Source organism: Excalfactoria chinensis, chromosome 1, assembly GCF_039878825.1.
Source record: "Excalfactoria chinensis isolate bCotChi1 chromosome 1, bCotChi1.hap2, whole genome shotgun sequence".
In the NCBI taxonomy this organism is placed as follows: domain Eukaryota; kingdom Metazoa; phylum Chordata; class Aves; order Galliformes; family Phasianidae; genus Excalfactoria; species Excalfactoria chinensis.
In genome coordinates, this window is record NC_092825.1 from 106,348,122 (window position 1) to 106,371,917 (window position 23,796).

A 23,796-nucleotide genomic window follows, 5' to 3' on the forward strand; every position below is an offset into this window, starting at 1 on the left:
GCACAACTTCTTGTATGGAAAAATGATTCATACTACTAATACAACAAACTCTGCTCATTTCCCGGGCTGGTGGAAAAACAAAGCAGAGAGAAGGAACTGAGCAGCAGTTAACTTCAAAAGGGGAGTCCTTACAGAATTTCATTTTCTCTGACAACAAAAAACAACTAGAACACAAGAACACCACATAAGCAAAAGCTATTCCTTAGTGTTACTAAGTTTCTGAAGGGTAATATACTAGCAGAATTAAGCCACTGTCAATCAGACTGGCTCATATCCCAACAAAACATGTGCAAAGAGAAGTCCCAGCCTGAGGAATAATCTAGTTTATTCCAGTACTTTAGGAAGGAAAGTACAATGAACTATTCACTAGGCATAACAATATGAAATATTTGAGATTCAAATTTCACACAAAGTTCAAATCAGCAAGGATATTAACCACTGGAAGAGACAGGAAGAACTGTCACGGTTTTGTGAATCTGTAAATCAACACTAAGTTCTACCTCAGTCATGTACTCCGTTAAATGGAATCTGCACAAAAAACGTGAAGGCTAAACTGCTTGACATGTGTAGATTTAGAGGGTCCCCATTTGAACTAACAGCTCACTTGCTTAAGGAAACAGAACCAGAACAGAAATAGTTGCAAAGAACATCCACCATTCTCAAAGGCTAAGAATGGTAACAAATCATCTTTGGTGCAGGTTTGTCACTGTTACTATTTTATTTGTAAAAACAAAACATTGCTGTTTTGTTAGTATCTATTTTAATACTTTACGTTGTGCTGTAAAGTAACTAAAGTTTATTTTCTAACTTAAGCAATAATAACAATTTTCAGTGAAGATACTCAATGCAACATTCTGTATAACAGGTTATAAACCAATAATAACGCTTGTGGATCTTCACCGTAACAATCCAGTCTCACCAAGAGACACAAGAAGTTAATTGTAGTTCACATGCTAAATGTCACAAGACATGCAACATGTCCCCCAGTGCTGAGGGCTCAACCAAGATGCAAGCACTGCATCACGTGACAACTCCAATGTGACAGATTTATACAAATATCTGCAAAACACACAGTCACAAGTGTTTCCACTCTCATGCAAGAAACCAAAGGACTAAATCTTCTTCCCCTCTCTGTATCTTGGCCCTTACTTAACAGAAAGAAAGCATTTATTTGAAAATTCTCCCGTATCTAATTTACTTAAACTTCCTACTACAGTTTTCAGAACTCAGCTTACCGTTTACAGAACTCAGCAATTATGAACAATATAAATCACCGAGTATCTTACTCTAAACAAATTAAGGATTCTAAAGCTACCTATAATCAAGCAATCACTTCGCCTGACAATATCCTTCTTAAGAGTACACAGACGATAAGACTAACTGAATAGCATAGTTCAGTTTGAGGGGATCTGCGAAGACCTGCCCAACTACTTGAGCACTTCAAGGCTAATCAAAAGTTAAAGCACACTAATGAAGGCATTGACCAATTGCTACTTGAACACTGATGCCTCTATAGGAAGCCTCTGAGTTTAACTACACTTACAGTAAAGAAATTGTCACTAATGTTCAGTCTTTGCTCCTTGACACAGCTTTGTGCCATTCCCACACAACCAGTCATTGATGACTAGGGTGCAGAGACTGGAACCTTCCTTGCTGCTTTCCTCTCCTCCTGGAAGCTGTCTCCCAGCCTCCTTCAGACGGCATAACTCAAGGGTCCTCACAGTCTCCTCGCAGGACACAACTTCCAGCTTACCAGCTCAGTTATGCTTCTCTGAACACTATCACCTTATGATAAGTATCCACATTACAGATTTAGACATTGCTAAACAGTAAATCAGGATGATTGATGAAAAATTATTAAAATAAGCCACTTTGCTATGTGTAGGATATATATACATGCAATACTGGAAAATAATACACAATTAGAACAACAAAACTTACTTGCTGTGACAGTGCAATAGCAAATCAATGATAAATGTTTGCCATGCTTTTTCTTTACTTAGCGCATCCAGTGCTGTTGGAATCAAAGCAAAACATAGGGTCATCACCTCCAGTGCTTCACAGCAAACTTGTTCATCTTCCATGTCTGGTTCATTTCCTGCATTTGTCTGTGAACATAAACAAAAAGAGCACAAAGTAGGTATGGAAAAAAAGAAAAATCCAGGGAAAGCCCAGCAGCTTCCAGGTATATATTCTAACCACAAACTCAAACCATGGATTTGTTGACAACAGTCATTGTTAACACCACATATTTTATGCACTCAGGTACTATTTGTTTTACACAAGACTAAACAGGCAGAAAGAATGGATTACAGTACTGAATAGATAACTAAAACCACTGATTTTAGTTGTGTAAAGACTAAATAGGTAAGGTCACTACTACTGAAGTGGGGGTATGTGGAAATTCTGAGCTGTCTCAAGATATGAAATTAACAGCAGAAGACTTAACAGGTTCAGGACTATGTCTGTTTAGTACTGAAACCTCACTTAGAAAATAAATTATTTCTGCAAGCAGGCAGGGATGCAGAAGAAATACAAGGTGCCATTCATATTTGAAGTATTTGTCTACACCCAAACAACAGGAACTAGATGTTCTGTATAAACACCATACTTGCAGTACTTCAAGATTATGGGCCTTCTCTGAGGTAATAACGAGATGTTTGATACTACAAAAAGTAGTGTATAGTCTTCTAAATCCACCAGTCAGAGAACAGCCATACCGCATCTTCTGAGCTAGTAGACAGAAGAATTTCTGCAAAAATCTATGCTCTCAAAATAATTTACCATAATTTTTCAGTTTGATTGAATTCAGCGTATTACAGAATCTTCCTGAAGTGCTCACAAACATTGTTTCAGAAGTCACAGTTGACATGACTATTCTGAAAAGCTGCTTAATCCTAATTTCACAAGATTTAGCCCACTTTTTTTTCCCTTGAACTAACATTTAACATTAAATGTCTGCCCCACAGAGTTCAGTGGTCAACTTAGGAAGCAGAAAGTTTTTCTTAAATCATTTTTTTTTCTCAGTGTACGCCAGCATCTTCTAGTCACTTGTATATTCAATCTTTATAAAAACTACTGAAGGAGTTATTTCCCCTGCGCTAACACTAAATGCAATGTCTTAGATAAACGACACATCTTTTCTTGCGTCATACTAATCTATTTCTGTGATAAGTTTTTCTACCAATGTTACTTAATTGTATTGCACTATGACTTCCTATTAGTTCTTTTAACCAGTTTTTCCCTTTGACTTTTATTTCCTTATTTCTTAATATAAAGCAAATGCAGCTGTCATTTATTACAAACGTCCATATAAAAATAACAGAAATCTTAAAAAAACAAACAAAAAACCTCTGAGGAACAACCAGTAACAGAATTATTATGAAATACTGAAAAGCCCTTCTTGACATCTATGCACAGTTTAGATTTCACATATTTTAAGACCACAATCACATGAAAATATTTCTACAGAATTCAACTGTAAAATTCTCACCCAGAATAATTTCAGAAACAAAGCAAGATACTGAAATCAAATGAAAAATGATGTTTGTATAATGCCTCTTTACTTAATCCTAAAATCATAAATGCAGTAAATAAGTCCCATCTGGAGGCAGAAGAATGCTTCATATGTGATAAACAACAGAAGTAAATGGAGTAACAGTGTTAGTCAAAGAAGGAGGAACAGTCATGACTTAACAGAGTATTTTTAAGCTGCAATAAAAGACCAAATCCTCCTGCATTACCCTTGAGCAACCTGATCACTGACCCAAATAGGAAATAAACATTGCCATGGTTAAGCCTGTAGCACAGGGCATGCTCTCAACTCTACCAGAAGAAGTTACATTAGCCGGCATGTTAAGAAAATGAGAAAAGTGCCCATGATTCTATTAAGTTTCGATCAAGAATATTTTCTCTTCTACGCTACTACTCTCAATACGACACAAAATGTACAGATGTTAAGAGAACATCTTTGTGTGCATTTAAATGCAAGTTATCTCCTCAAAAATAAAAGGAGTGGGGGAAGGGAAATAACTTGTTTCATGATTCTAGCAGCCATAGGAGCATAGGAACAGATGCTATCATATTTGCTATCATATTCCCTACATAAGTTAAATGGAAAGGTGTTACACTTTGCTCAAGTAAATACTCTTAACAGATCATTTAAAGACAACAGCTAATACTACATCCAGAATAAAATCTACCTGTACAATGCTTTCACTTTTACTTTCAAGAAAGTATTAATGAGTAATAATCTTGTCTTAAAACATTAAATTTAGAGACCAGCAACCAAAAAAAATATTAACTACAGTCAAAACAGAGCTTACTGTTTCCCTTAACTGTGAACAATTGTTGAATACAGTGTGGTATCATTATCAAATACACCCAACTCCAAACTGCGTACACAATGCGTGAAACCATGAAAAGGGTTTACTTATCTGTATAATGAAATAAAAATTGTAAAAAAAAAAAAACAAAAAAAAACTAAAAAACCAACCTAACATGATTATTGTTTACAGAGTATCACCAGTGCTTCAGCATCATTTTCAGACAAATTAGCTCTTGTTCCTTGCAACTATAAGTTGACACTAGATTCGAGCTACAATGCAATAGTAACAGAGAAAAGGAACTCAGAATAGGAAATTAAAGAGTTGCAGGACACCTGACACACAATACTAGACTCCAAAATACATAACCAAGACAACTACCTAAAACCTCGTAATACTCCTAAGCCTGAACTGGCTGACCCTACTCTTTTTAAAGACTATTTCATTATTTAAAAAAATAAATTCTTACCTTTTCATAGATTTTACTGATTTCCTCATTAGAGCTGAACACAAGTTGAACTGACCCACAACCAGATGCCCAGACAATTTTTTGCACTGCTCTAATAACACAGATATCAGGTATATATTTTGAAGCCTGGAAGGGGAGCGAGGGGAGATGGGGAAGAGAGAAAAAAAAATAAGCATGTATTTTAGACGTATCACAGAATCTTAAATCATAAGGTTACAACAACCAAATGAAGTTTAAGTTTGAGAACAAGCCATTGGCTACTTCAGGGATGACTGAAACAAATGTTTCATCTTTTGCTGATACTCAAATTCCTTGAGAAAAAACAAAACAAGCACACACCTGGAAGACATACAGCATAGAAGGTTTGCTCTCTGACTTATTACTCCCCATTCTAGTTAATAGCTAGACAAGCTAAAGCTTATCAAGTACCTGATTAATACGTAAATGGATTCCCTTGTTTTCAAGTTACACAGGGTTTTAAATGAGTAACAATGCAGATTACATATCTTATGGATGCAGAATCACTCATCAGTCCTTAGGGCATAGTCTGAGTTCACACACTGTAGTTTGTACTGATGTACATTAGCTCTTGGGCAGAAACTGTGTTGTTCTTGTCATGATTACTGTCATTACATATCGTTTGCATCAACTTGACTCTACATTCAAACTCAAATTGTCAAAACATTTAGCAATCTTTAGTAACAGATAAACAACTCTCAGTTGCAAATTTTACTAACAGTCTGATTTAATAATAAAATGAGACTCTAAAAGCTTAACAAATAAGTCAATCTCATTAAGAGACTTGAACATGCATTCTTGCTATTAAACATTAGCAGTTGCTAGAAGATAGGTATCCCACTGTGATACACCACTGGTAGGTGGATGTAAAACCACCACTAATGGAAGACGGATGGCTCAGACAGTCTAGTACAGAGTGCTTTCCTTAGACAGCATTCTTTCTTTGTAAGAGCTGCCATGTGCTTTTCAGCATAAAGATGGTAATTTAAGATTGCTTTTATTTAGGTGTCTTAGAAATGTTCCGAAGATAGCTTTGCAGAATTTCTATACCATACTGAAGAACAATATTTATTGCTTCCATATTGGGAATAGAAGCTTCTCAATTTACCTTGAAAGTAGTTGCAGCAGATCTGATTTTAGTTTCTGCTCAATACAGCAAAATTTACTGACATATTCACTAACATGACTCAACTCCAAATGGGGTTGGTCACACCATATAGTATCATAGAGGAGCTCTATTTTTAAAGAAAAAGGTTGCTTAACCTTACACAGCTCCACAATCAAATTTCTCACTTGCATCATTAAAGGATATTCAGTATTTGAAGATACACTGGTAGAGATTTCATACTTATTTTCCAGCATTTCAACTCATGCTTAAAATTTCCTCCTGTTTTCCGTGTTTCTCCTCAAGAGAAGTAAAATTACTTAGAAACCAAAATGTAAAAGACCAAAACAAGAAGAAAATATCACAAAAATGCTCTTGGAAACGAAACACCTGCAACATAATTAACTTATTTAAAACCACTGCAATGTGTTTCTGAAGTTCTGATGGAAGTGCAACAATATTCACAACCCATTAAAAGGCTTGTGCAGAACCCATCTCACTTAAGCCTCATCCTGCCATTAGACTGGATTTTATAATTCCATGTGGATCCCGCTTACAAAATACTTTTAAACAGTTTACAGCTTATTAACCATGTGAATGGTACTTAGAAGTTTTTTTATGACATCGTAGGAGGAAAATCCATTTATTACAAAGTTATAAATTTAAGCATTAAAAAAACTGATTGGGGATGAGGGTGCTGAGGAAATATACGTGAAGGAATTCACTAACCTCATCAGATATTTGCTGTGCAAGACGTATTGCTACATTTCTTAGCATGCATTCTGAAGTTGGATTAGGAATGTTTTGTAGAGCATTTTGTAGCACCACTGCCTGGTCGTGTGTAGCCTGGTTTATCTGCAAGAAAGGATTTCTTATTTCTTACATGGGAAAAAAAAAAAAAAAGAAAGCAAAGTGATATGAAAATATAAGCTTACTTAAAATAATTTATTAATAGTAGGCAAGATCATGGAAAACTTTTTACAGAAATTATAAACCAAGAAAAAAGAAACATTTTTGAATGGATACCATCACACATCAAGATTCACTGTAGGTATGCTACAGTGTAAAATCAGGAAGCCAGGAGGACTTGAAACTATTTACATGCAGGGATTTGTTACTGGCCAGATTATTTCAAGTTAACTGAACATTCTGTATTACAATTCCTCCTTCTCTTTCTCTTCATGTATGGAAAGAAAAGGTTTGTTAAAAAATGGGTCTCCCTCCAGATTATCTAATAGCATCTAGATACAACACAGCTGCAGTGTTCACTACAATTAAATACCATTATAAGCTTTTGAGTTTAAACAGAATTCTCAACAATACTCTTAATTTGCTGCCCTCTTTTTTTTTAACCATATTTTAACAGGACAAACAGCAGCAAGAAAAGCTTTTATTCCTTCAGTATTGGTTCGAGCATGAAGCTTAGTCTGACTCCACAGTCTTGACCATTCAAACCTGAAAGAATTCCCTTTTTAATACAAATTTGTTTGAGAAGACTGTGTGCTGTGGACAGAAATTATTTCTCGTACAAAAAGGTTTACCCATTTTTTAGTACAACTCCATTCAAAAAAAAACCTTTCTCAGGTGCTGCTCAGAAGACCCACTACAAAGTTGTTCTGTAACGCCTGCCACTGGTCACATCCTTTGCTGTGTCAGCTTCACTAAGATTCTTGATTCAGGGAACAAAATCACAGAACTCTGACTGAGGACAGTAACAGAGTTGACAATTATCTGTCAGAAGCAGGTTATAAAAGGATCGTGCATAGCATGGAGCAACTCATGGATCTATGTACCAGAATACTATGTTCAACTACCTTATTGATTCAACAGCTTTCAACAGAAGAAGGAAAATACTGCAATTGCTTTTAACAGGCCCTAGTGATAGCAACAGATAACAAGACTGTAGGCAGTCTTTGTTTCTTCACTCTCTCGAGTACTGCTGGAAAGCCAAAGCAGAACGTTAAGCTATGCTACTTCTGATTTAGATACAATAGGTGATAGATACTTAGAAATTCCACTTCCATCTCATGGAGTAAGCTTACTGGTTCTGCAGCATTTAAGAGTACAGAGACCCAAGTCCTTCAAAGAGGACAATGATGACAGCTGTAAGAATTGCTTTTTACCAAACATCAGTTACTAATAAAGTTAGATATTTGTAGCTCTATCCAGTGAATGTCAGCTGTCACAGACAAAGGTCTCAATCATATAAGTGGTCAGCATAAATCACTTGAAAACATGTTTTAAGACACTAAACTGATGCTGTGTTCCAAACTGCCTTTTTAATCTACACATGAAAATGTGGCAGTACATTTTATTCATTTTAATAGACGAAGACTAGAATGGCAAACAAGTTTCTTCAGGATGTCTCTAACATATTCTGATGAGACATAAAAAACTTCTTTACCTCTATTAATAGTCATCAAGACTCTTGATTTCTTTGGAAATGAATGAATCTGGTATCCTCCAACAGACACACATAATCAGAGTAGGTATTTATTTTTCAGACATGAGGGGAAATTAATTCTCTGCTTTCAAAGAAGAAACTTGCTAGATATTCTGATATAAACTGCTCTAAAGCTTTGAGCTTTTTGCCAGAGGCATATTCTAAGAGTACAGAAACAAAAATCTTGGCCTACAACATATTTGTTTAGATGTAGAAAAATTAATGAACCATACTGAACATGCACAAACTCCACTACTTTAAACATATCACTGAGGTGATCTAAACTGTTATCTCACTTGCCCTTTCCAACTCTAAGACACCTTAGTGTAGGACAGCTTTCTACTATAATCACTTAACTTTGCAACACACTTTAACAGCCCAAAATCTGAGTTTATGTTTATATTTGAAAACTGGAAGATACCTGTACTGGCAATCATGTAAACTGCTGAAAAGCATATAAAGGGCCAGTCAACTTCATGTCTGACTTTTCACAGACCGAATGAAACAGGGCTTTGTCTCTCTTTTTAAGATTTGTCAGACAACATTAACTGAAAGCACCAGAAGTTTTTTGTACATATGCCATTCAAAGAGACCGTCAACGGAGTGTAAATGTACACTGCTGCGGATAATATAAGATCAGAAGACATTGTTTTGTGCGTCAAGGAAGATTTATATTACCGGTGAAATTGTACTTGTGCCTTCCACAACTGGCTGACAAGCTTCTGCCACAGCTCGAACGTGGCCATATCCAATTGCTGTTAGCAATAACTTGGCTATTTTTAGAGCATTAAGGTAGGCACCCCTTCGAGTTTCCATATCTGCATTTGGCAGGAAGTTATTTCGAGTCAGCATGCTCAATACAAGAGGCAAACCACCACTTTTTAAGAAGTTGTACTGGAAGTCACTGGCATCTTCTCCCAGAGGTGCACTGGCAGGCATTAACAAGGCATAAACTACCTGTTGAACAAGAGGGAGAGTTAATTAACATAGATACACTTGCTTGAATGTAAGTGGTTAAACAGAGACTATGCTGGAATACACCTTAAGCAATGCTTTGATGGCATTCACTATATATACCAGTTTACTCCAGGCTTTCACAATGTTATTGAAAAGATAGTTAAAAAAAAAAAAAGCTGAAGAACTTTATTTTTAAAGAAAAGTAAACTATCACAAACCTCTGTTAGATATAGCACTTGTGAAGCAGAGGGACCAAAAAATAGAGAGTCGAGGGATGGACTAAGGCTGCTTTCCCCAAGTTTTGCATGATCTAAACAAATAGCTCTTAGTTTCTCAACCGTAGTGTTATCTGCAATACAAAGACAACTTGTAAACACCTTGTACTGTTGCTACTTCAGAACAAGCCAGTACTGTTCACAATTAACAATATGAAAAAAATTCAGAATGTCAGAAAAGTTGCAAAAAGTGTGAATGACAGACAAAGTCTGACTATGAAAGGTTTTGCAATGTTTATTTCTGTCACTAAAAAAGTGATCAAGCTAAATTAATACCACAAAACCTCTCCACATACAATGCTTCTCTCCCTTTTCACTGCACTGCAGCACCAAATCCAAACTGTCAACTGCAATCTGTGTACATTTTTAGGACACAAAATAACTAATTTAGGACATAAATCTACAACCCCAATTAGCATAAAGTAACGGATTAAAAAAAACCCCAATAAATTAGCAGAAAATATAAAATATCTCAGCCTTAATTTTTATTTAGCAGGCAAGAAATGCAGTCATTAAAGTAAAACAGAAGGAAATTTTTACCTGGTGGCATGAGCTTCATAAGAACACGTGCTCCATCTCTAAGAGGTGGCATATTTAGGCTACTGCCCAAGTCTGCAACTTGCCAAAGAAAAGAAATGTATCGAGGATGCAGTGACATGATCTTAAAACAAGCAAATAAATAAATTAAAAAACAAATAAAAACACAACACATAAAAATCATTAGTTAAAGACAAAGCAGAGAGGAAGAAACATTTTAAAACCAGCATTTCAGTGTACGCTTACCACTCCGGGCAAACAGCTTTCAACTTCTGGGTTTGGACCATCGCTGTAGTGATTGCCATGGTTGCCCGGAGAGCCGGTTGATGAGTCAGAAGAACTATCAGGACTTGAGGGCATATTAGAATTTATCTGTGTAAGCTTAGCTGTAATTAGCTGCAAAACATAATCACAGTTTTAATGCTATGCAAAAACGACAATTCTTTATTAAATAATCATCTAATATCATGTTAATGGCAAGTTATAAGAATGAACAGAACTATTTCACAAGAATAAGCGATTCTGTCCATAGTTCTTTTTAAGTATTTAGAAAAGACAAGTAATATCTTAATTTACATAAATATCAACTTGCAACACTTACCGTTTTATCTTTGAGATTCAATTGTCCGATTAATTTTCTATCATCTGCAGGATCCACCAGCTCACCACCAATGAACAGTTCTACTTTTGTGTGCGCACTGTTGGCTTTAATACGATTGAGAATACAACGCCGTACTTGGCCAATTGTGTCATTTGTGTGAGACCAAATATCCAAATCTTCTACCTGTCGGCCTTGGTTTGGAAAACGAACTACCAGTGTGATATGTTTTCCACGGAAAGCTCTAAAAATAAACAAACCAGATAAAGTTCCTTTGACCTCACAAAGTAAGTTAATTTTTTCCTTCTGTTACTATGACATCAAATCTGCACATATGATGGTATACTCCAGAAAATTTTGTGAAGGCATCAGTAACTGTGCAAACTTAACATGCACAGTAACTTTCAAGAAGCTGCAAAAGTACATTAAAATATGGTCAACTTTACAGTCAGGTTAGAAACACTAATTGGAACATATCAACTCCTTTATAAAGCTTTAGATTCCCTCTTGTTTGTAACTTCCTAATCAAAAGGAAATAAAACTCAAACTAAAAACTGCTTTCTTCTTTTAGTAGCAGTGAAATTAACAGCAAAGTTTTAAAAATACCAAGATCAGGAAAAACCATGCAGTCACCAAGTCTTAATATGCCTTCTGTCAAAATCTTTCAAAAGTTCTATATTAGAAGCCTGCTTATAAAATCACAATGCTTTAAAAAAAACCAAAACATCAGAATAGAATAAATATTTTCACAATATTTATATAACCACACTTAGTACGACAGGGTATCTGATATTAAATGTGTGTCCAGATAACCCCCAACTAATCCCACACAACCATAAAAAGGCAAAATTTCTCATAAGAGCTTTTTGTTAGCAAGACCTCGAAAAAAAATTAGTCTAATCACACAAGCAGTCCATATAAACTAGATGCATCTGCAATAAACAACAGAACACGGGTCTTATCTAATCAACGTATACAACAAAAATACTGTAAGAGAAATATAATTTTTGTCACAGCAGGAAGAAATGGGATCCCAATTTTTCTGACAAGAAATGTATTCCAAGTAAGAAGGGTGACAACAAACCCCCACCATTACTAAAATTACTTTAACCACATCACAAACAGAGGCAATCTCAGTTATGACTTTGAGAATTTCTTCCCACATGCAGCATATACTAACAGTGGAACAAAATGAAGCAGTCCTCTCTTCTGCTTTCTTGTCCAATGAAGTGAATTGTGTGAGAATATCTATGCAACATCAGACTAAATCACTTATCTCTCCTTTGTACAAAGGACAGAGTTAGGGAAGGAATAGCTGGGATTTCAGTTTTTATTCAAGGGCTTACTTTACAAACAGAAGAGTGAAAATACACAGAAAACGTATATACTTTACAAGTGCCATTCTACTTTCCCCCATTTACTGGGAAAGTTTCATTTAGTGTCTCTAAATTTAAGCTTGCAAAGCAAGATCAGCATCCCTACACAACTGTGAAAGTGTAAGATACATGTTTACAACATGACAAGACTATGAAAAACAAAGAGGTTTCACCCATGCTAATTTAAAGAAAGGTACTGCTTTTGCATTAACTATTTGAAAAATAAATACATTGTAAACAATTGAGCCACAAAATACACTGTGCCAGTTATAGAACAAAACACCAGAAACTACATTATTCTCAGGTCCCTTATTCCTTCAATGCACATAGTGGAATCACAGAATGACCTGGGTTGGAAGGGACCTCAAGGATCATGAAGTTCCAACCCCCCTGCCTGGCAGGGCCACCAAACTTCCACATTTACTAGATCAGGTTGCCCAGGACCCCATCCAACCTGGCCCTGAACACCTCCAAGGACGGGGCATCCACAACGTCCCTGGGCAGCCTGTTCCAGGACCTCACCACTCTCCTAGTAAAGAACTTCCCCCTAACATCCAACCTAAATCTAATCTCTTTCAACTTAAATCCATTTCCCCTTGTCCTGGTATTATCAGTCCTTTCAAAGAGTTTACTTCCCTCCTGGATATAGGTTCCCTTCAGGTACTGAAAGGCTGCAATGAGGTCACCCCGCAGCCTTCTTTTCTCCAGGCTGAACAAGCCCAGCTCCCTCAGCCTGTCTTCATAGGGGAGGTGCTCCAGTCCCCTGATCATCTTTGTTGCTCTCCTCTGGACCCTTTCCAACAGCTCCACGTCTTTCTTGTACTGAGGGCTCCATACCTGGACACAGTACTCCAGATGGGGCCTCGCAAGAGCGAGTAAAAAGGGAGAATCACTTCCCTGTCCCTGCTGGCCACCCCTCTCCTGATGGAGCCCAGGATACCGTTTGCAATGCCTGTATTTGCATGATCAAGTGCTTTTTTTAAACTACAGATCAGAATATAGTACAAAGATAACAGAATTTTAAAATTCAATAAATACACCCCATGAACAGAAACCCTTTAGAATACGAAGTCAGAAAGATGTTCATAACAATTTAGGAGAAAATAAATCATAATAGTCCATTTTCACACGTACCTTGACATAGGTAGAATTGTTCTTTCTTCATGGTAGTCACTGTCACATTCGTTAATGTATTCTCTTAAAACAGTCAACACTCTCACCATTCGTATTGCTTCTTGTCTTGCACAATTAATACTATCTTTATCTCCATCCAACACACATAATGTATCATAGGAGGCTTTGAGACGATCAAAACAGGACTGAATGAAGTCTTCATGAATCACTACCTAATGACATAAAAATTGTCGCAATTACAAGAAATGCTAAAAAAACCCCTTTCACTTGGATATAAGTAAAAGCAAAGGTAAATAACTCTATAAAGTTGTTTTATTCCATGTTAGAATAAGCTCCCCATTGATGATGAGCTCTAACTCTATATGCACTTCAAAATCTCTCACAGGTCACTGGTAGTTCTTACCACAGAGTGCAAATCCAGCCTTCAATAGAAGAAGTGGAAGTCCGTACAGAGATAACTAAATTGGACTATTTTCCTTCTGCTTGATTCCTAACACAGCATTGCCTTGCATCTACCCTAGACTGACATGCAACCCTGTCATATCACTGTAGAAGGTCTGCAAAGATTTCCAGGTGTGAGAAAAGGATTTCTACTGGAGACTACATTACATCACAGTCATGGCAGTAAACCCAATCCAATATTCACTTTTCTTGGCAGTAATTCAGGAGCAGAGGAATTACCAGCACACTGAAGCACCATGCTTGCATGTATGTTACGTAAAGCCAACATTTCCTAGAAATGTCTCATGTAATTGCTTGCAGATGGACAGATCTATGCGTGCCCACCAAATTTTCAGCTGCTACAGCACTGAAGTCTATATAAGAAGTTTTTGTGAGGACAAATAATGAGATTTTTAAGAAATACAACTGGCAGGCTACCAACTGGAGATTGTCTGGACAATACACCAACCACAAATTTGTTAAATCCCAACGCTGTACTTCCCCTGACCTCTCTCTCTCTCCCCACTGAAATCTCTCTCCCAGCAAATACTAATAAAGGGAGAAAATATCTGATTTGGTAGAGTTCATCTCGACAATTATTTGTGACACTGTGGTCCAAAACATAAAAATATTAGACTAGCTTGTGACAACACTCAACATAACCTAGCTAACAAACACGCCAGTGCTCTTAATTCCATATCTGACCAGAATTTGACAGCTGGACTTCTGAGTATACTTTTTAAAACATGGAAACTATTCCCTGATTTCAAACTTGCAAATATAAGAATACTGCACTGAATTTTACCACTGTTTTTTTTTTTTTTTTCCTATCATATTATGTACATTATAATCTTACCTGATTAACTTGTAACCTTGGACCAAGGTTAGTATAGATCTCTTTAAGAAGATCAATTGCTCTATTTGCGATATCATCGTTTCCCTGAATCACAACCTAGCATAGGAAAAAAAACCCAACCAACAAGTATTAGAATATGCTACAACTTTCTGGTATAAAATTTTAACACAAAATGACATCATACAAGCATCCTGACACAACAGTAGTCTAACACATAAGACTTAGATGTGGCTAAAATTCTTAGTTATAGACAACCAGTACAAGTTATACAATCGTAAGCTCTATTCGCTTTCCTTTAGGATACCTGGGCATTTAAACTACAATAATAAGAACAGCATTATAAAACAAACTGTTTTGAGATGCTTAAACAAATTACATTAAAGATAAAAAACAAATAAACAGAGTTTTAAAGTATTTTAGATGGCTGGGGCTGGGTGATTGGGATGTAAGGACTTGAGTTCTTTTTACCTGATAATCTAAATTTTCATTACTATTCATCAGATCAGAATGGATATTGAAAGCAGATCTCACAAGGGGAGTCTAAAGTATTGTGAGTTCTCATGCTGCCAATCAGTTGCGCAGAGCCAAGTAAGCTGATTTCCACAACTAATATATGCTGTAATTATGTCTAGCATCAGATGGGCATTATGTACTCAACCACTGCATGCAAACTTATTTGCAAGAAAACCTTTATCTACTTTAGTTTTGACCATTATAACAATGATTATGATTATTAAAAAACCTACACATCCAACAAGCCACTGCCAAAATTACTGAAGACTCTTCAATAATAAACATCACGTTGTCCAAAAAACAGCCATGATAATCATACCATGCGCTAGTGCGTTTCCTATGCAGCTCTTCAATACAACAAAGACTGAGAACAACTAAGCACCAAATTTCTGTTTTTTCACTACTAGATCTGGCAAGTTTCAGATTGCTTTTACACAAAAATTACAATACTTCTATTGAAAAGCTATAACCTTGTTTAGGTAAAAGGTTGTGGATACAAGAGAGAATCAAACCAGTCATCACTCAGACTAATCTGGAATCATTCCAGTTTACCATATTAGAAGAGATGACGAAGCACGTAAAACGAAGTAAAGGTGGATTACGGAAGGGGAGAGAGAGACCTACAGAAAATTCACCAGAAATGATTCTTTCTTCCTAAACAGCATATGCAAGTTTTTCATCTCATGTGCATGCACAAGCTCTCAAGTTCATTGAGCAGCCTGCACAGCCACCAATTTACTTACCTGTTAGAAATACAGCAGAGCCAATGTCTATGTATTTCATTTGATAAATAAGCTTTCTGTAAGTTAAGTCTGTAACTAAGAAATTACACATTCTTGAAAATATATATTAAAAAAAGCAACAAACCAAGATTGAAAAAGACTTCAACTGTTAACCTTTCAGATGTTTCCTCTAATTAACTTACCCTCCAAAGGTAGTCTAATCCTATTAATTCCAGATCATCCATCATATAGGCTCGTCTCTTTGCTACTAGCTTTCCTTCTCGACAGTTCACAGCTTTGAAGAAACGTTCAAAACATTTCATTCCATTTTCTGTTAATAGGGAAGGATCCAGCTGAAGCACATTATTTTCAAAGAAGTCCTTATTAATGTCAGGGTCTAAGTCTGGTTCATCCCCCATTAGTTTGGAATACCATTTAAAACAGGCTTCGCGATCACAAAGATAAACAGCATTTTCAGCTAAACACTTCCATATTTGCTTCGCCTGAGGGGCACAGAGCCACAGCTGACCATCCTTCAATAAAAATCTTGAGCAAAACAAAGAGACAATTAACAGCACTGTCTAATAGACATCTGGAGTAACAATTCAATAAGAAATACAAGCAAAAAGTTGAATACGTATTGTATATACACACAACATTGATCAGTCACAAAAATACGATCCTTATTTATGTCATCAGCCCTCTCATAGTTAGTCCCATGATTTCTTAGCAAAAGTCCACAGGCATCAAAACATTGCATTCCAATTAAGAAACAAAACTAGGCAAATATTTTACAGAACAATACCAGGTGTTTTATACATACTATATAAAAATATGCATCTCCTAATGTAAACAGGTCAGTTTAAAAGTCAGGTCACATCGTAAGAAATTATTTCTCTGGTCACTGGCAAAATCACAAAAGGATGCATCAATTACATGGAACAGAACTAGGAACAGAAGTAAAAAATGAAAAAACCTAGTTCTAAGTTTTTCCTTTGTGATAAATTATTATTAAAGAACTATTAAAAACTAATTGAAAAGGTTAATACTAAGAATGTATCAGGAAAAACACAGGATAATCAAAGTTCTTCAGAATCGTTTTTTTAAAATTCCAGACCTTTTTAATGTAAAAGAAATATGTTACAGCATCACTTCAGAAATTGCTATTTACATGTTTTACATTTGAAACATCATGGAGCATTTATTAACACCTTTCTATCAAGAGCTAGTGAACTTAAAAAGAAGATATCATTTTTACCAAGTAGAAGTGATAAATCAAGTTTGCTATGCATATCCTACTGTACAACTTAAGTGGCTGCTTAACACTTCATTTCAATTCACAAAAGTCACTTTGTGATGTTTCTAAATAATTTTTACAATGTTCTTAAAAATAAGCTTAAAAGATTTTACAACTTGACGGTTCATATAATTTTACTTGTCTGAACATCAGAACAGAATAAAAAAATAAAGCTGGGAGAAAGTCTGCAAAGAATCAACAGACTGCAGCTCTATCACGAGCAGAGATCCTTTGCTTTTTTATTTCATTCAAACAGCTGCTATTAAAAAGTCATTCAAGTAATTTTTGTCTATTTCTCCTAAGACTAACAACCTTAGTTGTATGCCAGTTTATGACCATGGACTTAAGATTTGGTGTGGTACAACACATCTTCTTTGGAGTATTTAAAATGTTTCGATACAGTATCCTAATATGTATGTAACTGCATATATATGCACACCATACTCAAGTCAGTAGGGTTCTGGACATAGAAATATCCCATAGAGATCATACAGTAGAATTAAAGTCTTGGATTACATAGAAGCTAGTAAGTTTTAATTCTTACACTAACACGGAAGACCTCCGGGGAAAAAAAAACACAAAACCACACACTTAGTACATTACTGCATCTGAGTTTTAAAAGATGAGAGAAACAGCTACCATGAACTTCTTTCAAGCATTTGAAATACTCTTAGAGAAGTCAAGAGAACTGATCAAGTTAAAACTAACCGTAAGAAATTAAGTCGCTCCTGTACTTCTTGCACATGACTGTATCTGCTTCCTGGTCTTACAGTTTGCGGATCATATTCACCATGCTCTGCAAATATAAAAAGCTTTATCAGACAACACATGCCAAGAAGACACGTAGACTCTGAAGGACAGAACATATTTGAAGACTTCACAGCCTGAACACAATCAAAACCTAACGTATTTTTCAGGAAGGAGTAAAAAAGCCATTTTCAGAAACCTGCTAACAGTTAACATACATTCTAAATGAAAATAGGCATAGGAAAAGATTGCTGAGGTTTATCAACGAATACCTAAGGGCAGATGCACGTGATCATCATTCAGTATAACTAAAGTATTGCAGAATAATTAAGAACCTGCATTCTACTCAATTTTTTCCTTACTTAAACACATTTTCTTTGGGAAATAAGTCAGTCACAGTAAAAGCACACCATTCATATTATCCAGTGCTTTTTCATAAAGATGCTTGAGTTTTACTATTGAACATCTTCTCCATAGCTTGTTTTACATTGTTAGTGGTTCTCCTCCCCAGAGAAAACCACAACTCCAATTCTTTAATTCCTTTCTAAGTAGCTATATACATGAGAACACACAGAAGAAGTGATTGTATGACAAGTTTACTTACTAAGAGGCTTGCGAGGATAAAAACAAATCCCTGTGATACTGGCAAGATTGAAAGCAGAAGTTGCACAACGTAAAAATAACATATAAAACTTTTTATCTGTGATTTGTCAAATCTCAAAGTAATGTTCAGCAAACAGCTGTTTGCTTCATACAAACAAGTTTGTGTTTTGAATTTTTCCTCCAGAAGAGGTAAAGGCTCTCAACTTGTTAATTTAATCATCATTTTAATCATCATTTTAATTCCGTATGCAAACTGAAGAGAACAGCTACATCAAGAGCCAGTTACATTGCCAGGGATGAATACCCTGACTGAGACTTACTGTTGAAATATTACTGGCTACTGATGTTACCTTCAAAAGCAGAACTTACAGGAAGCACTTCTTTATTATATGCTTCTACTATAAGCAGGGCTGACAGTTGACCAGTACTACTAGGAAGTATTTCATCATGTTACATGTTCAGCATGACAGTTCCATTATAAAAATAATTATTACTCTACTCCTTGTGTGGAAAGTTATACAGACTACATTTAACTAAGACAACCCAGCTGTGGAAAACTATTATCATTATAACATTCACTCGTGGTAAAGCTCATCTTCAGAACTGAAATCACCACTTCCTACTGTAATCAGGGAAGAAAAAAAAAAACAACAAAAAAAAACCAACAACAAAAAACCACCAAGTCTAACACCTGAAGTGCCTCACATGTGGCAATTATAAACATAACTGCCATAAACAACACTACATACAATATACAAAAGATACATTAGCTTAAAAATGAAATAAGAGGGAAATCAGAAGATCAGTACTTAAATCATGACTAGAAAAGTGGAAACATTCTGTCTGCCTTCAAAATCCTAATGAAGTGAGCATAAACGAGCGATTGCAGAAATAGTGACAAAAATGCAAAACAAAGCACATTAAACTAGCAAATAAAAAATATTTAAGTATTAGAAGAAAGAAACAATTAAGGCAATTAAGAAATTAAGGAACAACTAAGGAAGTTGCAGAGAAATTAAAACTAGCTGAAGCACGTGTTTTTCATTTTATTCTTATTGGAGGGGAGAGTGAATGTCTAGGTTTTTTTTTTTGTGATGCATGTAGATTAATCCACAGAAACATGCCAAGAGTGGCAGTGATTGAAGAACTCAAGTATTAAAGATTGCCCAAAGGCAGTGTGCAAGTGCTTAAGAATACTGAAAAATGCTTAACTACAAAAAAGTAAAACCCGGTCTCTACAACTATCCTCCGTTCTCAGCTTCTCTTTTAATTTGCTTCCTACACCACACACCTCACAGGGAGTCCAAGCACAATCTCCTTATAAATTCTCTCTACAGAGAAGAGCAAAGGAACAACCAGTGAAACTACAGATCAAAACATGGTTGAAAATTTAAGTATAATACGGCACAAACACATACGGATGATCACATGGCGAAAGTTATATAAATAATTATGTTTCATTCATACAGTTGGATTTCATTTATTTATTTATTTATAAAAGAAAACAGCAGATGAAGAATTGGCCAGCAATTCATTCAACTTTTGCAGAGGTCTTTAATAAACAGCCAAGAAGATGGAACCGTGAGCTAAGATGTAACTCATCACTGAGCAAAAAGCAGAAGAAATGGAGAAAAAAAACAAGGTGACAAGTTGCACACCTTAGGCTTCTGTACAATGTTTAGAGCTCAACAAACTGAAAACATGACCTAGAGAAAAGGTGAGCAGCAAAAGGAGGACAATCAGGAAACTCAAGAGAACTGTGAACAGAAAATCTAAACCGAGATAAAATTATGTCAAGTCTGATGTTTGCAAAGTTTATGACAAACAAATTTCAAGTGTTTAGAATTAGGATCTACCTTTTATATATCAGCATCTCAACAGCATTGTTTGTCACCAAGACTTGATTAACCAGTACAAAAGTATTACTGAAAATGTCTACGTTAAGAATAAGCAGATACATATAAAATTAATGATGTATCATATGGTTACTTAAAAAAAAAAACACACACATCACAACGCCCTTTTTTTAGGATGATGTTATACCAATCACCTTATCTCACAGAGGACTCTGATGATTTCTCCCTGACCCTTAAAAGCTGGGGGAAGGAACAAGTTCAGTAGAAAGACAACAGAAAAAAAATAAATCACAGAATCACAGAACTGCTTGAGCTGGAAGAGACCTCAAAGATCATCCAGCTCCAACCACCCTGTCACAAGCAGGGACAGCTCTCTGCTGCCCAAATGATGAGGCTGCCCAAAGCCCTATCTAGTCTGGCCTGGAACACCTCTGTCTGAGGACAAAGCATTCATTGCTTACAGGAAAAAAGAAAAATTATTTCTGTCCCTCTATTTTTGCACTTCGTTGCAAATGACAAGAAGTTCTGCAGCAGTTTCATCTCCAGAAAGTACAATTTAATTGCTTTGTGAGTACACACCAGTTATACTCCACACATTTCTAATTCTTACTGTGCTGAAGATAATTCAATTACTACTTTCTTAAGAGTCACAGTGTGTGCAAAGGGTGAGGTGAGTGGAGCAGGAAAATGGGACGTGCTTTTTGGCCGAAGGAAAAAAGTCTGCAAGATACTAGCTTAATTTTTCTGCCAAATTCATTGACCATTTGATAAGTAAATAGTGTCAAAAATGACCTTTTCATTTCAGAGTTTAAAATTAATGGATGACAGTTCATATACGAATAACACATGAAGGCTATTTTTGGACAAACACAAAATTACACTGGAATATAGTTGCTGATTATGTTTCCTTCACAACACTAAGGCTGAACCCTAGATTTTCATTGCTGACAAAGCAAGAAAAAAAAAAAAAAATGGAGTTATCCATATAGTTAAGACAAAAGCTCATTATAAATGGAATTGTTTTTACATCACTTTTGCATAGCTTTACAGTTTAGAATAGTTACACAGAAAAGCACATATTCTATTCCACCTTCTCAGACAAGATTAAGCTTAGACACTGTTGCTTGAGAATGAAGCATTTAGTAACATTTTAATACTAATTAGAACAATGTTCTCATTAACGAGGCAACTCTGATTACAGTAAACTCTCACATGTATCGCTGAACAGCAAAATACAGCAGCAGTACATAGATTTAGCTTAAATGTTGTTTTAACTGACCTGTACCAGGCTGAAACTATCATCTTCACATTGTACCACTAGTAAATCAAGTTTTCAAAGACTTATCTTAGGTATTTATTTTGAATACTCCAAAACTAAATCAGTTCCAGAACTAAAGGTGTGTAGGCATCGGAAAAGATACCCACACACAAATACACTTAGCAGTATGCACATACTCCATCTTCTCTGAACAATCACCACCAAATTCCTACAGAATATACTGTGCCATTTTCGAGATGCAAAGTCTGGTAGTATGCAACTCCAGAATAGAATGGTCCCTAGTTTCAGTCAGTGAAAGAAATGTATCAGGGTGAATTTCCTTCTCTATTCCACTGTCTTTGTTTAACACAGAGTACTGCAGTACAGAATTGCAGGGAAGGTCCTTGTCCAACATTCGCATTTCCTTACTTCAGTACCTAGAAAGCTAGCTTCCTTCAAGGATAAGAGGATAAAATAATAAGTGCAGGGCTGAGTCTACACTGAAATTTATCAGTACTAGTGCAGTCTGCTGCTAATACAGCAAGCAGCTAAGCAGAACCACATGATTAAAAAAAACAAACAGCAGAAGTGATTAAAGAACTTCCAAAAGGATACTAAAATAAAAAGCAAAATAGCTGTGGAAGAAAATCCAAGATTAATATTAGGACCTTCCACAAAGATAACCACTCTAGTCTAAGTAGGGCAAGATTATCAGTCCACAGATAAACGAGAACATAACTTCCCCATAACTGCAACCATGAATAAAAACAGTTGCATTTTAAGTTTTTCTTGACCAGTCTGACAACACCCTGAAGGCTATCAAACTCACAAATGTTCTAAAATAAACATACCAACAGTTACCTCATGATGATAATCTGCTTTCAACTCCATTTGCAGCTGGAGCTCTCACACACTATTTTATGAGGCTAAGTTTTGTTTAAAACTTACCTTTAGCATACTGCCTCATGCTTTCCATATAGGCAGACAGATTTTCTGCAACCAATGTCACTAGGGCATGATTGTGCTGAAGTTGATTGATTAAGTCATGTCGGTAAAACACATGGGGACTTCGCTGTGTTTGACTGAAATTAAAATGCAAATCTTGTCAGAAAAGCCGAGGAGATATGGATGTAACAGTTCATAAATCTATTTAGGAAATCCACAACTTTAATGCAAGTTTCAGGTTTTGATAAATTATCTACAACATACAGAGTATTAATTCTCTGACAGCATTCTTTTTTTCTCTTCTGAAAACAATACTAGTTTTACCAGTGATTAACAGTAGTTACTTAACAAGGATGGCACAGCTGCAGAACATACAAACTATATCAAAGCACCTGAGTAGCTAAACATGCTGCAGTTTTAGAGTTCAAAACCTCATGCCACGAACACTATCAAAGTCTAGAATGTGGGACTAATCAACCCTGTAGAATAACCTAAGAAAGCCTCAACTCCTCCAGTTCAGGGCACTCAGTCTCATCTGCATGACTAACACCAATTTGCACAGTCCTCCTGAGAGAGAGAGAGGGAATAAAGCAGCTACTTATTGTACTGCCTCTCTGCCGATCATATAGTCTGACCAAGAAAAAATTAAACAAGGTTTCAGAACTGTTCTCCTTTTGTTCAGTACTTAGAGTAGATTCCAGAATTAGCCAATAGATTACTGGTAGGAACTCTCATCACAACATCTTTCAAGAACAGTAGGGAAGGCAAGAGATTTCAGCCCCAGCTGTTACTGATTATGCATCTGATAACCACATTTCACTGTAGATGCAACAACAGCTAAACTGATTCATCAGACCAAAGAACGCTGTCAATCTGGGTTTAAAAGACAGACGCCATTAACAGATATCCACAGCCATATTATCTGCTACCAACAGAATTTGGCATGCGAAGCAGAGAAATCATCAAAAGATTAAGTTGCATAACATGAAGAGTTTTCCAGAATACTTTCAAAAAAGCAACACTCCTGTGTTAAAAAGATTAAGAGAAATGAAAGCAGAAAGGCAGAAAACATAAGTAACTTCATATATACGGAAAGAAAATCTTTTGTTTTCACTGTGAGAAGTTTCCAATTATACTTCATTCCAGCTTGGTCAACTCCCTTTGCTCAACATAAACTAGCAGTAAAACTAGCAGAAAACTACATGCCTGTTTTGTGGCTACCTGGAAGGTCAGCTCTAGACAGAAAGGTCCATTTACAAAGGGCAACATTAAAAAAGAACTTTGATACTTTGGGAAATACACCATGGTGAAACAACTAAAG

General features: G+C 35.9%; 1 protein-coding gene across 1 annotated transcript in view; it reads right to left on the reverse strand.

Moving 5' to 3' along the window:
• The window catches only part of USP9X (ubiquitin specific peptidase 9 X-linked), a 94,565-nt gene that overhangs the window by 25,566 nt on the left and 45,203 nt on the right, over window positions 1–23,796 (reverse strand). Inside the window, exons 14-26 of the mRNA XM_072327135.1 lie at window positions 22,479–22,612; window positions 17,775–17,862; window positions 15,973–16,315; window positions 14,535–14,630; window positions 13,238–13,449; window positions 10,731–10,971; window positions 10,376–10,525; window positions 10,133–10,253; window positions 9,536–9,666; window positions 9,039–9,317; window positions 6,647–6,772; window positions 4,795–4,920; window positions 1,942–2,108 (exon numbers count right to left, since the gene is read on the reverse strand). Coding sequence (XP_072183236.1) covers window positions 1,942–2,108; window positions 4,795–4,920; window positions 6,647–6,772; window positions 9,039–9,317; window positions 9,536–9,666; window positions 10,133–10,253; window positions 10,376–10,525; window positions 10,731–10,971; window positions 13,238–13,449; window positions 14,535–14,630; window positions 15,973–16,315; window positions 17,775–17,862; window positions 22,479–22,612 — 2,214 coding nt within the window. The remainder of the gene's footprint in view (window positions 1–1,941; window positions 2,109–4,794; window positions 4,921–6,646; window positions 6,773–9,038; window positions 9,318–9,535; window positions 9,667–10,132; window positions 10,254–10,375; window positions 10,526–10,730; window positions 10,972–13,237; window positions 13,450–14,534; window positions 14,631–15,972; window positions 16,316–17,774; window positions 17,863–22,478; window positions 22,613–23,796) is intronic.